The sequence below is a fragment of the Hemitrygon akajei genome, chromosome 6 (genome assembly GCF_048418815.1).
Source record: "Hemitrygon akajei chromosome 6, sHemAka1.3, whole genome shotgun sequence".
In the NCBI taxonomy this organism is placed as follows: Eukaryota; Metazoa; Chordata; class Chondrichthyes; order Myliobatiformes; family Dasyatidae; genus Hemitrygon; species Hemitrygon akajei.
The window spans coordinates 164,661,217-164,679,817 of NC_133129.1; the positions used below are offsets into that span (position 1 = coordinate 164,661,217).

General features: G+C 38.6%; 1 protein-coding gene across 3 annotated transcripts in view; it reads left to right on the forward strand.

The window, feature by feature from the left end:
• The window catches only part of mettl15 (methyltransferase 15, mitochondrial 12S rRNA N4-cytidine), an 86,601-nt gene that overhangs the window by 56,577 nt on the left and 11,423 nt on the right, over window positions 1-18,601 (forward strand). For all 3 annotated transcript variants that reach the window (XM_073049708.1, XM_073049709.1, XM_073049710.1), the window contains exons 3-4: window positions 2,050-2,241; window positions 8,432-8,610. In XM_073049708.1, the coding sequence (XP_072905809.1) occupies window positions 2,050-2,241; window positions 8,432-8,610 (371 nt within the window). The remainder of the gene's footprint in view (window positions 1-2,049; window positions 2,242-8,431; window positions 8,611-18,601) is intronic.

Sequence of the window (18,601 nt, forward strand, 5' to 3'; positions counted from 1 at the left end):
TTTTACTTCTTTTACAACTGCTTATCACCTTAAATGTGTTTCTGAAACTGTTAGCATCTGTGATTTACAGTTTGGAGATTGTTTGACTGATTCAGTGCTTTGCTGTCTCTGAGGAGATTCCAAGAAGTCAGTGCGTACTCGGATGGCCTCGATGCAAAGAAACTTTGAGGTGGGGCACGAGCCAATTTTTTTGACTCCATTTTGATGTTTAGTGCATCCATTAATCAATGATCAAAGCGTCGAGGAAGATTGAGACATTGAGGTGAATGCAAAAGGCGAGTGAGAGTTGCAACACCAGCTGCCTGCCTTTTGTTTGCTGCTGGAGAAGGTGTCTGTGGGCAGCCTATCAATGTGCGGCTTGCTGTGCCAGGCGGGTAGGCTCTCTGCCTCTTGTGGTGTCCCTCTCTTTTGATGAATGTCGGTGATTTGGTAGGATGGTATTGTGGTTCTGCGTTTATGATTTGGAATACAATATTGTGTTTATGGACTGTGGACCGTTTCAGACTTATGGATTTTATATTGTGCTTTTTAATCGCATGTTCCTTTTCCATTTTGTTGTGCGAGGGAAAGGATAGTTTATTGGGGAGCGATGTTCCTGATCCATTTTGTGTGGGGGAAGGGGGGTTTTGAGGAGGTTGATGATTGGGATACCATTCCCTTTTGTACGGGGTGGGCTTGAAGTTTCTCTCTGAACAACTTACATTTTCTTTCTTTGTTTTGTGGCTATCTGGAGAATATAAATTTCAGAGTTGTATAGGGGTACATGCTCTGTTGATAAATGAACCGTTGAACCTTTGAGGAACAGCTCTTCTCCTCTGCCATCATATTTCTGAATTGACAATGAATCCATGTACACTACCTTATTATTTTATTTGCTTTTTTTGCACTACCTATTTAATCTTTTTGTATGCATTTCCTACTGTCATTTATAGTTTTTTATTATTATGTTTTCCTGTGTACTGCTACTACAAAACAACAAATTTCACAACATATGCCAGTGACGCTAAACCCAATTCTAATTCTGAATTACAGGATTTTCATGTGTGGACTGATTATGATGCATTAAACATTATGAGCACCAGTTTCCATTTACATATTGTTTTCTGTTTTGTAGTACTGTTCACTCTTGCATTTCTGGAGAAAAGTGGCAGCCCTTTTGCAGGCAACAATATCCCACAATATGTGGACATTTGTGGCTAAGGTTTGGGAACTCAAACCAAACTGCCTGCTCTTTGACTATTCCACTGAGTCTTTTGTTCCATTTGAAAGGGTAAATGTAATTGTAGTTTAATCTAATAGATCCTCCCTGCATCTGTGCACCTTAAGTATTGGCTTTTGTTTATCAGCCTAAGCGATTTGTTCAAATGTCTGGTGTGTGACTCGAAAGAACATTCTCGTGACTCTTGAGACAGGACTAAGACTGTAGATGTTACATTCGTCAAATAGTTGCTGATTCATTGAGGTTGATGAAAATCAGGGTTTAGTTGTACATTCATCTACACAGAATGATGGCATCACTTACTGATGGCTTTCAGGAATATAGAACTGAGCCTATAGTCATTTTGTGGCAATTTTGTCCAGCATGAGAAATGTATCAAGATGAAATTGAAGGAGGACCTACAGGTTGTGTAGTCAAGCAGTGTAAATAAATTGGGAATACATCCAAACCCAGTCCTTGAAGCGTTTGTGAGCATATCAAGAGCTATCAGGATAGGTTTGGAAAATGGTGTGTTGGGTAGCAGGTCTGTCAAGATCTTGTTGAATGACAGACCAAGTGTTTTTGATTATAAACTTCTTTAAATTTATTCTCTCTTGTAAATATTTTTATTTTGGAGTCGATGCGAAAAGAGCTTATGATGTTGGCTTACTCTGAAAATTTTCACATAAGGAGCAATCTATATTGAGCAAACAGAAATTACACATCTGAATTTCTCAATCACATAGCTTGTGGGTATGAGGAAGATTGTGAAACTGAAGAAAAATGTAATTTTTTTTTCTTAGGACTTATCCAAAGAATAATAATTGTCTTTTTTACTTATTTTCTTTCAGTGGACACCTTCAGCCTCTTTTTGGAAGATTCAGCCAACTGGAGGCCTTATTAGAAGCATCTGGAGTAGAGGCAGATACCTTCGATGGAATCATTATTGATGCAGGTTGCTCTTCTATGCAGCTAGACATGCCATGTCGTGGTTTTGCTTTAAGCAAGGATGGGCCTCTAGACATGAGAATGGATGGGAACAGGTTGGTACAGAAACTACAGTGTTCTTCATGACAGAATTGTCTTTACTTTCAATATGCAGAACTGGCAACAAGTAAACCCAATTAATTTCTCTTCTGTGGATACAGTTTAGAAGAAAAATAGCTCCATGTTATAAAAAGAATCTGCACCATGCTGGAGTGTCAGCATTAAGAGCTTAAAACTAGCTATTGTCTGGCCTTGTGCAAATATGAGGTATGCTGCTTATTCAATGCTTCAGTAGCAAAGGAAATTTTGAAGAAGTATTTCTAGGAAAGGAATTTTGTTTACAATCTATACTAGCAAACGAAAGACCTACTCTTGTCAAATGATGAGGATTGTTGACTTGCATTTGAAATTTGGTTTCTCAGATTTAGACCTAACACTTCAGGCCATAGGACTAATCAAGAATTTATCAGCCTATGCCTTAAATATACCCAATGACCTGGCCTCTACAGCTGCCTTTGACAACAAATTCCACAGATTCACCACTCACTGGCTAAAGAAATTTCTCCTCATCTCCATTCTAAATTACTGTTTCTCTATCCTGAGGCTGTGTCCTCTGGTCTTGTACTCCCACACCATAGGAAGCATTCTCTCCACATCCACTCTATCGAGGCCTTTCACCATTCAATAGGTGTCAATGAGGTTCCATCCCATTCTATCGAATTCCAGTGAGTACAGTCCTAGAACCATCAAACACTTCTCATATTATAAGCCTATCAATCCTGAAATAATTTTTGTGAACCTCCTTTGAACCCTCTCCAATGCCAGCACATCTAGTAGAAAGGGGGACCAAAATTGATCACAATGCTCCCAAGTGAGGCCTCAACAGTGCCTTACAAACACTCAAAATCACATCCTTGATTTTATATTCTAGTCCTCTTGCAATGAATGCTAACATCATACTTGCCTTCATCACCACCAACTGACCCTGCAAATTAACCTTTAGGGAATTCTACACGCGGACTTCCAAGTCCCTTTGCACTTAAGATTCTTGAATTTTCTCTCCATTTATAAAATAGTCTATGCTTTTATTTCTTCTACCAAAGTGCATGACCAAACACTTCCCAACACCGTATTCCATCTGCCACTTTTTCACCCTTTTTCCTAAACTGTCAAATCTTTCTGCAGCCTCTCTGCTTCTTCAACACTACCGGCCCTCCACTAGTCTTCATATCATCAGCACCCAGTTGACCACAAAGCCATCAATTCCATCATCCAGATGATTGACTTATAACATCTAAAGAAGCGATCCCAACACAGACCCTTGTGGAACACCAGTAGCATTTGCTTTTATTAATAAACTTACATACACTCAGAGGAGATTTTAGCTACCTCCTGTAGTTAATAAAGTGGCAGCTGAGTGTATGTTTGTGGTCTTCTGCTGCTGTAGCCCATCTGCTTTAAGGTTTGACATGTTCTTCTATGCACCACTATTGGAACGAATTACTCTTGGCTTCCTGTCAGCTTGAACTAGTTTGGCCATTTTCAAGGTTCAAAGTATATTTATTACCAAGGTATTTATACTATATACAACCTTGAGATTCGTCTCCTTACAGGCAGCCACAAAACGAAGAAACCCAATAGAATCCACTGGGGGAGAAAAGAGACCGTTGAACACCCAATGTACTAAAAAAAGAACATGTAAATGATAAAAGTAAGCAAATAACATTCAGAACTGAAGTTCACCAAAGTGAAACACAAACACAAAGCTAGTCATCACTGCAACCAATTCAGGAGCCCATTAGTTGCAGGCCACAGCAGCAATTCATTGCAGAGACGAGTAAACCTCGTAGAGCAGCAAGTTGAACTGGCCTAGTCCTCTCCTCCATCTCCTACACCCTGACCTTTTCAATCCAGCCTGGCGCTTAAATCATCCCAACCTCGGGTTGTTCCTCAATCTCAGACCTGGGCCCTGCCACTTTGATAAACTTGCAGGCCAGGGCTCCACCACCTCAATTTGGCCCGAACCTGAATTTTCCAATTTGGCCCACCACTTAAATTGCTCAAACCTTGGGTGTTTCCTTGCTCTTAGGCCCAGTCCTGGGCCCCACCACCTTGACTCTGCATTGCCTCAACTTGCCTCACCTCAGTTCTGCTGCATCAAATCACATCCAAGTCTGCTCCAGCAATAGCCAAACATTGGCTCATTCCCTGCTGTCATGCCTGGGCCAAGGCACCTTGATTTGGGCCATACATGCCACGCCACAATTGACCTGCGTTGCAAAAAAGCCAGGCCATAGAGGCAGTTCAACAGTTCAACTCCAAAAGGGAAGTTACAAGCTATTGATTGTAGTGATCATATCCAAGAAAAGGTGTGAATGATACAGTAATATTTTGTTTTGTTTGCTATCTGCAAATCATCACTGGGCTTCACCAGCGTCATCTTAAGCTGGAAGCTCTGTCGCTGAAAAGCCATTTTTTGCCCACAGAACTGCCGCTCACTGGGTGTTTTTTTGTTTAGCACTATTGTCTGCAAACTCTAGAGACTGTTGTGTGTCAAAATCCCATGAGATCAGCAGTTTCTAAGATATTCAAAGCACCCTGTCTAGCACCAATAATCTTTCCACAGTCAAAATCACTTAGATCACATTTCTGGAACCTTCAACATGCTTCACCGTTGGCTGCAGACACTCATCGAGGTAGTGATCTCCAGCTGTTCTACAGACAAACTGCCTCCTATTTGAGCCAATAATGTCAAATTTTGCTTGTCCTTCCAGAGAACTTGCTGCCGTTGTTCAGCACCCCAGTTCTTGTGTTTTTGTACATAGGCAAGTCTCTTGGCTTTGTTTCCATTTCAGAGGAATAGCTTTTTGACAACAACTCTTCCATGAAGACCACTTCTGACAAGATTTCTCTGGGTTTTAGAGGTGTACTTGGGTTCCGTTGTTTCTGTGAGTTCAGGGCTGATAGCAGTGCTGGACATCTTCTGATTTAGAAGGGATGTCGTTTTGATATATCTCTTGTCTGCTGCGCTCAGTTTCTGTGGCTGACAACAGCATTTCTGATCCTCAACCTCACCCGGTTCTCTGTGCTTCTTCAGAAGAGCTTGGACAACACGTTTTGAAACTCCTGTCTGTCACGAAGTTTCTGCTTGGGAGAGACCTTGCTGATGGAGGATGACCACTTTTGAGTTTTATTGCTGTGCTCACTCTTGCCATGCTATAAGAATTGATGATTTGAAGGTTGAACTGTCACTGCTGCTACACCCTCACCTTTTAGTCTGGTTGTTCTTCACTCAGGTTGATTCCTTCTACGCTCATTTCTGTTTCAGTTAATCGTTTTAGGTCATTCAGCTCATTATTTCTTTGATCACTGGCATCCTGTTTATTATCTTTGTTTAATCTTGCACTGGGCTATATACCTTCAAAGTAATGAAGTTTTTATTTGTAAAACTTAAGAAGGCCTCTGGCATATTAACTTCACAGATCAAGACTTGGAATATAAAAATTAGGATGTTATGTTGCAACTTTACAAAACCTTAGTTAGACCATGCTTGGAGTATTCTGCATTCTGGTCCCTGTACTGTAGAAAGAATGTGGTTATACTGTAAAGAGTCTAAAAGAGATGCCTGGGTTGGGGGACTATAGTGATGGGGAGATACTGGGTTTGTTTTCCCAAGAGTAAAGAAGGCTATAGAGTGACCTGATAGGAGTACATAAAATTATAAAAGACATAGATTCAGAAGAGCCAGAATCAATTTTTTCCAAGGTACGACTATCAAAAACAAGAGGATTTAAGAAAGGACTTCTAAAGGGAATTTTAGGGTAAAGTTTATTTTACATAGAAAGTGGCTGTTATTTAGAGTTTGCTGCTTGGGGTGGATTGTGGATTTTGATAGTATCACTATTTTAAGATACAATTAGACAAACATTTAAATAAGCAGGCCATGAAAATACATGAATCTAATGGGCACAAATGGGATTAGTGTAGATGTGCAGGAAGGTCAGCATGGGTGTGGTGGTCCAAAGGATCTGTTTCTGTTCTCTACAACTCGGTGCAGGAAGAATGAGCCTCAGAGTCAAAACTTATTTTAAAAAATAAACAGGCAATATGGTTCCTGAGGCATTGTATCATGTTTGATCCTTGAATTGGTATTATTCCATCATCATTCCGTATTACCATTGATATTTTGGACTAGCTATCTAGTTACATGCAACACAACAGGAGATACGTGTCCAATTTGGTGGGTGGTGTGCTTACATTTAGTTAATTAAATAATCTGGAATTCTTCAATTCCTTTATTTTTTTTCCGGAAAACACAAGTGTAATGGTAATCTTGAAATGACCAGATTGTTGTAAAATTTCACATAGGTAACTGTGCTGCAATAAGGAAATGTGGTGCCCTTATCTGGTCAGTTCTTTTTGTGATCTGCCTAGGCACACAACAATTTGATTGACTGTTAGCTTCTCAGATGACAAAGACAGCTACATAAAACCACTGTGTTAAAAGTAAAGGATGGCCTTGATAGCTTTTGTTTGACTGTTTGCCAGCAGTTGACAGTGCTATTCCAAGATCTAATTTGCCATAATTATAGACATGTCTGTTTAACTAAGATGAGAGATTTTATATTTGCTTTGATTAGTATGGAAAACCCAGCAATAATAAAGGACATCTTCACTACTTTTCAGCTTGATTGCTTAAAAGTGGAAAAAATACACAGCTCGTCTGATGTCTGATTCTGCCAGGAAGCACTCCATTTTTTTTTTGCAAAGGACAGTGTCTGAATGGTTACTTGATCACTATTTAGAACAGAACAGTGTTTGTTTGACCACTTGTTCAATAAGGAAAAAAAGTCCTGATCTCGGTTTACCTTTCAACATGACCCTTTCACATTATCTGATTGTCTGCACCGCACTTTACTGTGACACTGTACTTCATTATTTTATTGTTTCTCCTTTTGTACTACAATGTACTTTTGTGTGGAAAGATCTGTTTGGATGGCATGCAAACAAAGCTTATTACTGTATCCCTGCACATGTGACCAATTTCCAATTAAATGTTTTATTTTGACTTGCTTGTGGAGTGTGTGATATTGAACTGTTTCTGAATTGTATGTTTGCAGGTAGAGACACCATTACTTGGCCTTATGACACAATGCAATAGAGGAACTTGGACTGCTTTCCTTGAGTCAGCTTGAATTAGCAAGCAAGCAGGGGTTCACATAATCCCCTTTTAAATTTGTATCACTGTTAATAATTTGTTTTTAAAATGATTATACAGAAGTATATAATAGCACAATGTTATAATTTTAGTCTTATACATAACATTTAAATATGTACAAAATATAGTAATAAGTCGTAAATAATGCAACATTTGATCTAAATTGAACAAATAGTGAATTAGTGACTATCTTTTGGGAAATATACTGTGCATCTAATGCAGATAAAATTTGATAGTTAGTACCGGTATATCATAGGTTTCTTTTCCTCTCTGTCCACTCAGATCGGATGATGAAAATTAATAGAAATTGAATCAAGCCTCCATTTCTCTAGAAGTTCAATAGCTGAAGAATTTTGGCCCTTGTTCCTGATCTCATGTAATATTCATTAAACTAATTTTCTAAATTTGTTAGAATACATGCTGCTTATTTAAATATTAGAATCTTGAACTATGTATCTATGATTAATAAATTTTGTGTTGTAGCAAAATCCAGATTAAAATGGAAATAAATTTGTGTGATTAAATTGCTCTCTGTTGAAGTAGCTACATTTTATTCTGAACTGCTCCACCTACGTTTTTTTAAAGCTTCATTCTACATTTATGTGTAAGTAATAAAGGGAGCTGTGCACTGGGTCAACTCACACAGATGAAATGTTTCACTTGGGGTCTGGTAGTCACTTCAAAGAACAATATCTCTTTTTATTAATGAGCTATGCAGCAAGATTTATACAATTCATTAGATGTAATATAGAATTTTGTTATGAGACATATTTAGAATTCCAATTATTGTTTGGAAACTTTAATAAATTTAACAAAAATAGGTTTAATTATTTTCAGATCAGAAGAATGAAAGAATAAGCTGCAAAATGCCTTGTTTCATGTCTCTTTTTACCATCTGTTACTAAAATGAACCTCAAACATACTTGTATGCCGTGTGCATTTCAGCTCTTGTTTCTCTGTTCTGTGAAGCTTCACCCCTGTCAATGAAGATGACGTCAAAGAAATTAATTGGCTCCTCTTGTGCGTAGGTACCCCGACATGCCCACCGCAGCTGACGTCGTGAATGCCTTAGATCAACAGTCACTTGCGTCCATCTTAAGGATCTATGGAGAGGAAAGGCATGCAAAGAAAATAGCTGCAGCAATCGTACAGGCACGCAGAATCTATCCCATCACTCGTACTCAGCAGCTCGCCAGTATAGTTGCAGGTATCCTCATTAATTCCAGCCTGTATCTGGAAGAAAAATACTAATCTTAAAGTCCCAGTGGGATCTATTTGTACTGTACACCATGCAGGTAGCCATCCTGTGCATTATGCTTCTGATGTCAGAGTTTTATTTTGGAAATGGAAACAGAGGTCAACAAATTAGATTGACATTCTGAAGTTAACATGCAGTTGCTACGGGATCGGTATTTAAGATGTTCTTAACTGGCTGACGATTTCTTGCAATGTTGACGGGCTGCTTCTTGTAAAATGTGTATGAATGCTGTTAAATAAAAACATACAAATTTATTTTTTTAGAAAAATATCATTAGAATTTATCAAGTAAAATAACATTTCACAGTGAATGGTTTGTAGCTTAAAAGTTCTACGTTCAAAGTAAATTTATTATCAAAATAAGTACAGGTTACATATAGTATACAGGTTATATACAGATTATGTATAGTAAAAAGAAGTACAATAGAATTTTACAAGAAACTATAGATAACCAGGCAAAGACTGACAAACAGCTAATGTGCAAGAGAATACAAATTCTGCAAATAAAAATAATACTGAGAACTTGAGTCCTTAAAAGTGAGTCTGAGGTCATTGAAGCTGTTCAGAATAGTGATGAAGGAAGCTGTCTATGCTGAGTTAGGAGCTTGCTGGTTGTAGGGTAATAACTGTTCCTTCACCTGGTGGTGTGGGTTCTAAAGCATCTGTACCTCCTGCCTGATTATAGTGGAGAGAAGGCGTCATGGCCTTGTAAGGTGGGGTCTTTTGATGGTGGATGCTGCTTTCTTGTGACAGCATGCCATGTAAATGTACTCAGATGTGGGGAGGGCTTTGTCTATGATGCATTGAACTATTTCCACCACTTTTCCATACCAGACCATAATACAATCAGTTAGGATACTCTCCACTGTGCATCTGTAGAAGTTTGTCTAAGTTCTTGCTGACATTCTGAATCTACACGAACTCCTAAGAAGACTGTTATGCCTTCTTTGTGATGACATTTCTGTAGTGGTCCCAAGGCAGACCTGTGATATGTTGACACCAAGGAATTTAAGATACCAAACATCTCAACCTCCACTCCCCCAAGAAGAACTGGCTTATGGACCTCAAGTTCATTCCTCTGTTTGTTGATAATCAGCTCTTTGGTTATGTTGATATTGAGTGGAGGTTTTTATTGTGGTACCAGCCAACTAGATTTTCATTATCCCTCCTATATGCTGATTCATCACCACCTTTGATTCAGCCAACAGCAATGGTATCATTAGCAAACTTAAATACAACATTGGAGCTGTACTTTGCCACACCATCATGAGTATAAAGGGAACAGAGCTGGGGGCAAGCACACAGCTGTACTGATAATGAATATGGAGATGTTGCCAATCCACACTAACCGGGATGTACCATTGAGGAATTTGAGGATTTATTGAATTGAATTGACGTTATTACTTGCATCCCTCATATACGAGGAGTAAAAATCTTCATGTTACGTCTCCCTCTAAATGTGCAATGTGTAATTATAGCAATTTAATAATAAATATTATGTGTAACAGGATAGTCAATATAACATTGAAATACAGTTGTATCAGCATGAATTAAGCAGTCTGATGGCCAGGTGGAAGAAGCTGTCCCAGAGCCTATTGGTCTTGGCTTTTATGCTGTGGTACCATTACCCGAATGGTAGCAACTGGAACAGTTTGTGGTGGGGGTGACTCGGGTCCCCAATGATCCTTCGGGCCGTTTTTACACACTTGTTTTTGTAAATGTCCTGAATAGTGGGAAGTTCACATCTACAGATCCACTCGGCTGTCCGCACCACTCTCTGCAGAGTCCTGCGATTGAGGGAAGTACAGTTTCCATACCAGGCAGTGATGCAGCCAGTCAGGATGCTCTCAATTGTGCCCCTGTAGAAAGTTTTTAGGATTTGGGGGCCCATACCAAACTTCTTCAACCGTCTGAGGTGAAAGAGGCGCTGTTGTGCCTCTTTTAGCACATAGCCGGTATGTACAGACCACAGGAGATACTCAGTGATGTGTATGCCGAGGAATTTAAAACTGTTCAATCTCTCAACCCCAGATCCATTGATATCAATAGGGAGACAGCCTGTCTCCATTCATCCTGTAGTCCACAACCAGCTCCTTTTGTTTTTGTTTTTGATTTAGTTACACAAAGAGGTACCAAGACCCAGGTTATAGTGCAAGTGATGGATTTCAAGGGGATGTTATCAGTGAAGAGCATCCTGACATATGCATTTTCATCTTCCAGGTGCTCCAGAGCTTTATTTAGTTTCAATTATACTTGAGATTTACATTGCAGGTTAATACATGTATTGATTGCTTGTTTCAAAGTGGCATCATATATATTCCCCAATAATAGCAAAGCCAAAATTAAATGACTCTACTGATGATTGAAAATTGTCACAAAATTGTCACATTATCTTTGCTTCTAAGTTACCACCGAAATAACCAAATATTTAAATGTTAATGGGTTCTAGACCTAGATGGGAAGAATCCTACTTTTATCATTGAGTGAATGAATGCGTTCTGTCAGCAAATGATTAGTAAAACCATCATGTGCTAGGAGACTAAACATGACTCATAAACTTAATTTCCACATTTGACAATATGCTTCCTTTTCATGCCACTTCAAACCCCTGGAGTTCATTGGCTGTATAATCCTTTAGTTTTCTTACACAAGCTTATAGATGTTATGAAACAATGCAATTGAAAAGCATTCTCTTTTGGATGTCTTGTACTATTTTGTCAGCCTATAAAATCTAATAGCTTTTGTAGTAGTTCTCTAACTGGAATAGTCATTGTTAAATTCTTAGTAATTTTAGTTCAAGATCTACATTGCTGAAGATTTCCAACATCAAAGCATGCTACACACAATGCAGAGCAGTTTTGAAAAAGAGATGGACAAATATTTATCAAAAATTATTGAAATAAAAAACTTGGTTTAGGAAACGAATTCCATTTAGTGAATAGACAAATCCATTTGTTGAAATTATTTTGCTTCTTATGATCAAGAAAAGCAGAATTCATGGAATAGACCGTCTTGTCAATCTTAAGCTATTATCCCATCTCTGATTTTTTTTTCAGTGATTTCAAATATAGCCTTAACTAGGATATATTTTTATCATCTGGTAAGAAGTCAGTCACCATATTATAATCATACTGAAGGAATTTTGATTATTCCTCCCACTATCTAACCAAATGTTAAAATTGATGAGTCAATAATTGATGATTGTTCAAATTAATAAAATGTAATTAGTAAATTTGCAGATGATGCAGAAATAGATGGAATCCCAGACAGTAAAGAAGGTTATCCAACTATATGCAGGACATAGCTCAGTTAGGAAGAACAGTGGCAATGGAATTCAATTCAGACAAGTGTGACATAATGCATTTTGGAAGTCTAAAGTAATTGGCAATGATTTTACGTAGGGAGTTATAAATGGACCTTGGTGTGCAAGCCTATAGCTTATTGAAAGTGGTGCCATGTGTAGATAGAGTAGTGAAGGAGTAGTGATATCAAAAAATGTATACTTAATCCCTAAACCTTCACAGACTGATGCACTGAGTATAAAATAGTTGAGATGTCATTTTGCAGTTGTGCATTGGTTAGACTACATTGGAGTGCTGTGTGTATTTCTTATCACCACATCATCACAATAGAGGGAAATATAGAAGAGATTCACTAGGATGGTGCCTAGAATGGAAGACTAATGTTATAGGGAGAGATTGGATAGTCTGTAATGTTGGCAGCTAAACATGACTGTATAGATATTCATAAAATTAGATAAAACCGATAGGTACTTTTATTTCCAGGTCAGGGTCTCTTGAACTAGAAGACACAGGTTTAAGGTGAGAGCAGAGAAATTTAGAAGAGATATAAAGGGTTTTCCGCACAAAGGTGGTTTGTTATCTGGAACAAGTTGCCAGAAGAGATTGTGGAGGGTGATACAATTGCAATATTTAAAATGTATTTGGATAGGTACTTGTCTAGGAAAGGTGTAGAGCACAGATTCCCAGTCTGGGGTCCATACACTCCTCAGTTAATGGTAAGTCACCATGGCATTAATAAGGTTGGGAACTCTTGGTGAGGAGGAATACAGGCAAATGGGAGTAGTGTTGATAGGTATCACAGTTGCCATGGATGAGGTGGGCCAAAAGGGTCTGATTTTTTATGATCCTATGACATCTGCTTTGGGTATAGCAATCTAAATGTTAGAGTTTAAGGTGGTTTTGGTACAATGCATTGTGAACACCTCATTATATTGGGTATCCTATTATTGACTCAGATATCAACCACAGCCATTAGTTGTGGCTCATCACAACACATAATTTGACAACAGAACTTGCATGCTGTGTCTATTAGTCACAACGTTTGCTGTTACATGTAAACAAAGTATAACAGATTTGAAATTTGTAATGAAGTTCTAAAGTATGAGAATATGCTCCCAACCTTCTTGTTAGCCATCTATCTACTGTCTGTAATGTAAACACATCTACGTAGGACTGAGAATTCATTGGAATGAGGTGTCAGTATTCAAATAATAGAAAAGTACATCTGATACCATGTGCTTTGGTGAATATTTATGTGTGCCATATGTCCAAACATTTTATTTACAAATTCTAACAGGCGATCTGATTAAAACAGCGCAATTAAATCTCTAGGTAGCTTCTATGAATCATCAAACCATCAACCAAAGTCAATTAGTGACGCTACAATACATTGCTATTTATAACTGTAGTAACAAAATGTTGTCTTTTTGCTTAAACTTTTCTTTTAGCTCCTTGCCTTTTTATTTTTCTCCTTACTTCTCTTCTCAGTGAAGCAAGATACAGCTTCATAGGACTCATTTTGTTGAAGGCTTTTCATAATGCGTGAGCAAGAGAAATGGTACACTGCTCAACAGTGAATGCATCAGCATAGCCAGAGAACTTTTCTATTCCATTGATTTAAATATTTGATTGAAACAGCTTAAAGTCTAAATTTGATGATTTTGGAAATGATTAATGTAAACTGATTAAGACCAGAAGTTATTTCCCCCTGCTATTGAGAAATTTAGAGTGAGATGAAATGTAAGTGGTGAGTAGTACAGCTTAGGAAAGTAACACTGAATTCCGTCGCACTTTGGAGTTCTCAGACCCCGGTACTGACTCTTTGAAAAAGAGTGCAGATGATTAAGTCTGTTAGCATAACAACACTGACCACCTGTAAATAAGAGCAGATTTTATTTGCATCAGATACTTCAGTTTCTTACCAGTGGGTATCTCAGATCTGTTGGTGGTCTGTGAACCAGTTCTTTCTTGGAGCTGGCTATAACTTCAACATTCAACCTACAGCAGATCACTTGGTAGTTTGGCCCATTGTTATTCTTTTGGTAGCCTCTTCCTTTATTGCAGACTTCACATATATCCATATAATCAACTACTGATGTTATCTTAGATAGAAACATAGAAAACATACAGCACAATACAGGCCCTTCAGCCCACAAAGCTGTGCCAAACATGTCCTTGCCTTAGGAACTACCTAGGGTTACGCATAACGCTCTGTATTTCGATGCTTCATGTACCTATCCAGGAGTCTCTTAAACAACCCTATCGTATCCAGCTCCACCACTGTCACTGGCAGCCCATTCCATGCACACACCACTCTGCATAAAAAACTTAACCCTGACATCTCCTCTGTACCCATTTTCAAGCACCTTAAAACTGTGCCCTCTCGTGCTAGCCATTTCAGCTCTGTGAAAAAGCCTCTGACTATCCACACAATTAATGCCTGTTATCATCTTGCACACCTCTATCAGGTCACCTCTCATCCTCCATCGCTCCAAGGAGAAAAGGCCGAGTTCACTCAACCTATTCTCATAAGGCATGTTTGCCAATCCAGGCAACATTCTTGTAAATCTCCTCTACACCCTTTTTATGGTTTCTACATCCCTCCTATAGTGAGGTGACCAGAACTGAGCACAGTAGACCAAGTGGGGTCTGATCAGGGTCCTATATAGCTGTAACATTACCTGTTGGCTCTTAAACTCAAACCCATGATTGATGAAGGCCAATACACTGTAAGCCTTCTTAACTTCAGAGTCAACCTGCGCAGTAGCTTTGAGTGTCATATGGACTTGGACCCAAAGATCCCTCTGATCCTCCACACTGCCAGGAGTCTCACCATTAATACTACATTCTGCCATTTGACGTACTAAAATGAACCACCCTCACACTTATTTGGAGTGAACTCCATCTGCCACTTCTCAGCCCAGTTTTGCATCCTATCAATGTCCCGCTGTAACCTCTGACAGCCTTCCACACTATCCACAACACCCCAAACCTTTGTGTCATCAGCAAATTTACTAAACCATCTCTTCACTTCCTCATCCAGATCATTTATAAAAATCATGAAGAGTAGGGGTCCCAGATCTGATCCCTGAGGCACACCACTGGTCATTGACCTTCATGCAGAATATGACCTGTCTACAACCACTCTTTGCCTTCTGTGGGCAAGCTAGTTCTGGATCCACAAAGCAATGTCCCCTTGGATCCCAAACTCTCTTACTTTCTCAATAAGCCTTGCATGGGGTACCTTATCAAATGCCTTGCTGAAATCCATATATACTACATCTATTTCTCTGCCTTCATCAACATGTTTAGTCACATCCTCAAAAAAATTCAATCAGGCTCGTAAGGCACGACCTGCCTTTGACAAAGCCATGCTGACTATTCCTAATCATATTATGCTTCTCCAAATGTTCATAAATCCTGCCTCTCAGGATCTTCTCCGTCAACTTACCAACCACTGAATTAACACTCACTGGTCTCTAATTTCCTGGGTTATCCTTACTCCCTTTCTTGAATAAGGGAATCCTCCAATCCTCTACAACCTCTCCAGTCCCCAGTAATGATGCAAAGATCATCACCAGAGGCTCAGGAATCTCCTCACTTGCCTCCCACAGTAGCCCGGGATTACATCTTGTCCGTCTCGGCGACTTATCCAACTTGATGCTTTCCAAAAGCTCCAACACATCCTCTTCTTTGATATCTACATGCTCAAGCTTTTCAGTCCACTGCAAGTCATCCCTACAATCGTCAAGATCCTTTTCCGTAGTGAATACTGAAGCAAAGTATTCATTGAGTACCTCTGATGTCTCCTCTGGTTCCGTACACATTTTTCCACTGTCACACTTGATTGGTCCTATTCTCTCCCATCTTATCCTCTTGCTCTTCACATACTTGTAGCATGGCTTGGGATTTTCATTAATCCTGTCTGCCAAGGCCTTCTCATGGCCCTTTCTGGCTCTCTTAATTTCATTCTTAAGCTCCTTCCTGCTAGCCTTATAATCTTCTAGATCTCTATCATTACCTAGTTTTTTGAACCTTTCGTAAGCTCTTCTTTTCTTCATGACTAGATTTACAACAGCCTTTGTACACCATGGTTCCTGTACCCTACCATCCTTTCTGTCTCATTGGAGTGTACCTATGCAGAACCCCACGCAAATATTCCCTGAACATTTGCCATATTTCTTCCGTACGTTTCCCTGAGAACATCTGTTTCTAATTTATGCTTCCAAGATCTTGCCTGATATTTCCCCTTACTCTAATTAAATGCTTTCTTAACTTGTCTGTTCCTATCTCTCTCCAATGCTATGGTAAAGGAGATCACAAAAATGCTCTCCCACTGAGAGATCTGACACCTGACCAGGCTAATTTCCCAATACCAAATCAAGTACAGTCTCTCCTCTTGTAGGCTTATCTACATATTGTGTCAAGAAACCTTTCTGTACTCACCTAGCAAACTCTACTCCATCTAAACCCTTCGCTCTAGGGAGATGCCAATCGATATTTGGGAAATTAAAATCTTCCACCACAACAGCCATATGCCACTTGCCACTTAGAATGTTCTACAAATCATATGACCAATTCACTTTGATTATGATTTGTTGAAAACAACAGATGCCATAAATTAAAATTTCAAAAGCTTAAATTTATAATAGTGAATTGAGGCAAAATTTTAACCAAGCATTTATCTATAAAATTTGCTAACCTACAGCAGTTAAAGTGGAAAAGGAAATTTGCCCTCAAGCCTGATTGTGGTTAAAACAGATGTTCCTGGCCAGCCTTAAACAATCATTCAAGCAGTGAAATTTGTAGAACATTCTAAGTGGCAACCCTACATATTATATGTAAAGACTTGTTTTGGAATGCCAGGTGCTGAAACTCATCTTACTAAACATTTGGTTTATTTTATTTTGAAATTGAAAACTTGATATGTATCGGAAAAGAATTATTGCATTGGGTTTTATAGATAATTCTTTACTTGTAAAAGCACTGACATTTTAATCTGGATGCAGAGCATCAGTTTAGCTGGTCCATACTTGCATTTATTCTCCATGTAAGTAACGAGTTCAGTTTCTATTTGACTATGAAAGGAATATGAAAGCAAGACTACAATATGTTAATGTTAAGGGAATGTGGTCTGATCAATGTCTGTACTTTGAAAATTGATATCTTGGTACATGGCAACACGGTTAAGGAATTTGTTGTTATTGACTAATTACTTTCTGTTGGTATTACAATACTTTAGGAAGATTATAGCATGCAAGATAGCTCAAGAAAAGTAGGGAATGAGAACTCACCAACATTAAACATCAATGCGCTTGCAGTGGGTCATAGGTTACAGCAAAAGCAGAGGCCTTTTACCCCGTTATGTCTGTACTGGTTCTAAATGAAAGCAAAGCTGCTGCTCCCACTCCTCCACTTCTTCTCATTTCCCTGCACTTTGCTTTCCTCCTGAGTACTTATCCAGATTGAATACCTTGATTGAATCTGTTTCACTATTCCTCCTTGCAGTGCATTCCGTATCCCTGTTACTCTACTTTTATTTTACGTTTCTTTCTTCATGTCACTTCTAATTTTTTTTGCCAATCACCTTCAAATATGTCTTTTAGTTCCTAAGAATAGTGACAAATTCTCAAGCCAGGTTCCATTCTAGGATTTTGAAGGAAGTAAAGAAACTATTCTTGTCTTATGAGGATAGGTTGAGCTTTTTTCTTTGGAGTGAAGGACGATGAAAGGAGACTTGATAAATAGGTGCAAAATTATAGGAAGCATAGATTAAATGGATAGCCTGAGATTTTTTCCCAGGGTGGAAATGGCTAATACAAGGGGGCCTAATTTTAAGGTGATTGGAGGGAAAGTATGGGGTTAAGAATATCAGAGATAAGTTTTTTACACAAAGTAATGGGAGCATGGAACACCCAGCTTGTGATAGAGGCACATACATTAGGGACATTTAAAATTTTTTAGAAAGGCACATGGATATTAGAAAAATGGAGAGCCATGTAGGAAGGAAGGCTTAGGTTGATCTTAGACTAGGCTATGAGGTTGGCATAACATCGTGCGTGGAGAGACCAATGCTGTGCTGCGTTCTGTGACAGTCTGCTATTTAAAAGGAAAGTGAGATGAAAAATGGGGCAATTATACACCAGTTAATCTAAAGTTAGGAAATGACTTAAATCTGTGATTATTTTTGAACAATTTGAACATTTGAAACTGAGAGAGAGCATGAGTTTAAGAAAGGTAAATACTACATTTTCAGCCTGAATGAGATATGTAAATTAAAGTTGTGCGCAGTGGATATCTATGATTATTATCTATATGATACTAATATGAACACTGGGTTTAGTGAAGATGGACAAAATAGTTGGCAAGGATATGGTGTGCAGAAGGTCTCATTTCTGTGTTGTATGATTCTGAGAAGGGACTTGATAAATGCTTTGCAAAGAAACTGCTCATTAAAGATGAAGCTTATAGAGCTGAAGTCATATTTTTATCTAGTCAGGAAATTGGCTCAGTAGCAGGAACAGATTAGAGATAATGGGCTGGTACACCTAATTAGTTGGTGCAACTGGTAGAAGTCCATATCAGTTAATAACATGGATAGAAAGCAACAGAAACATCCAAATATGCCAGTGACCAAAC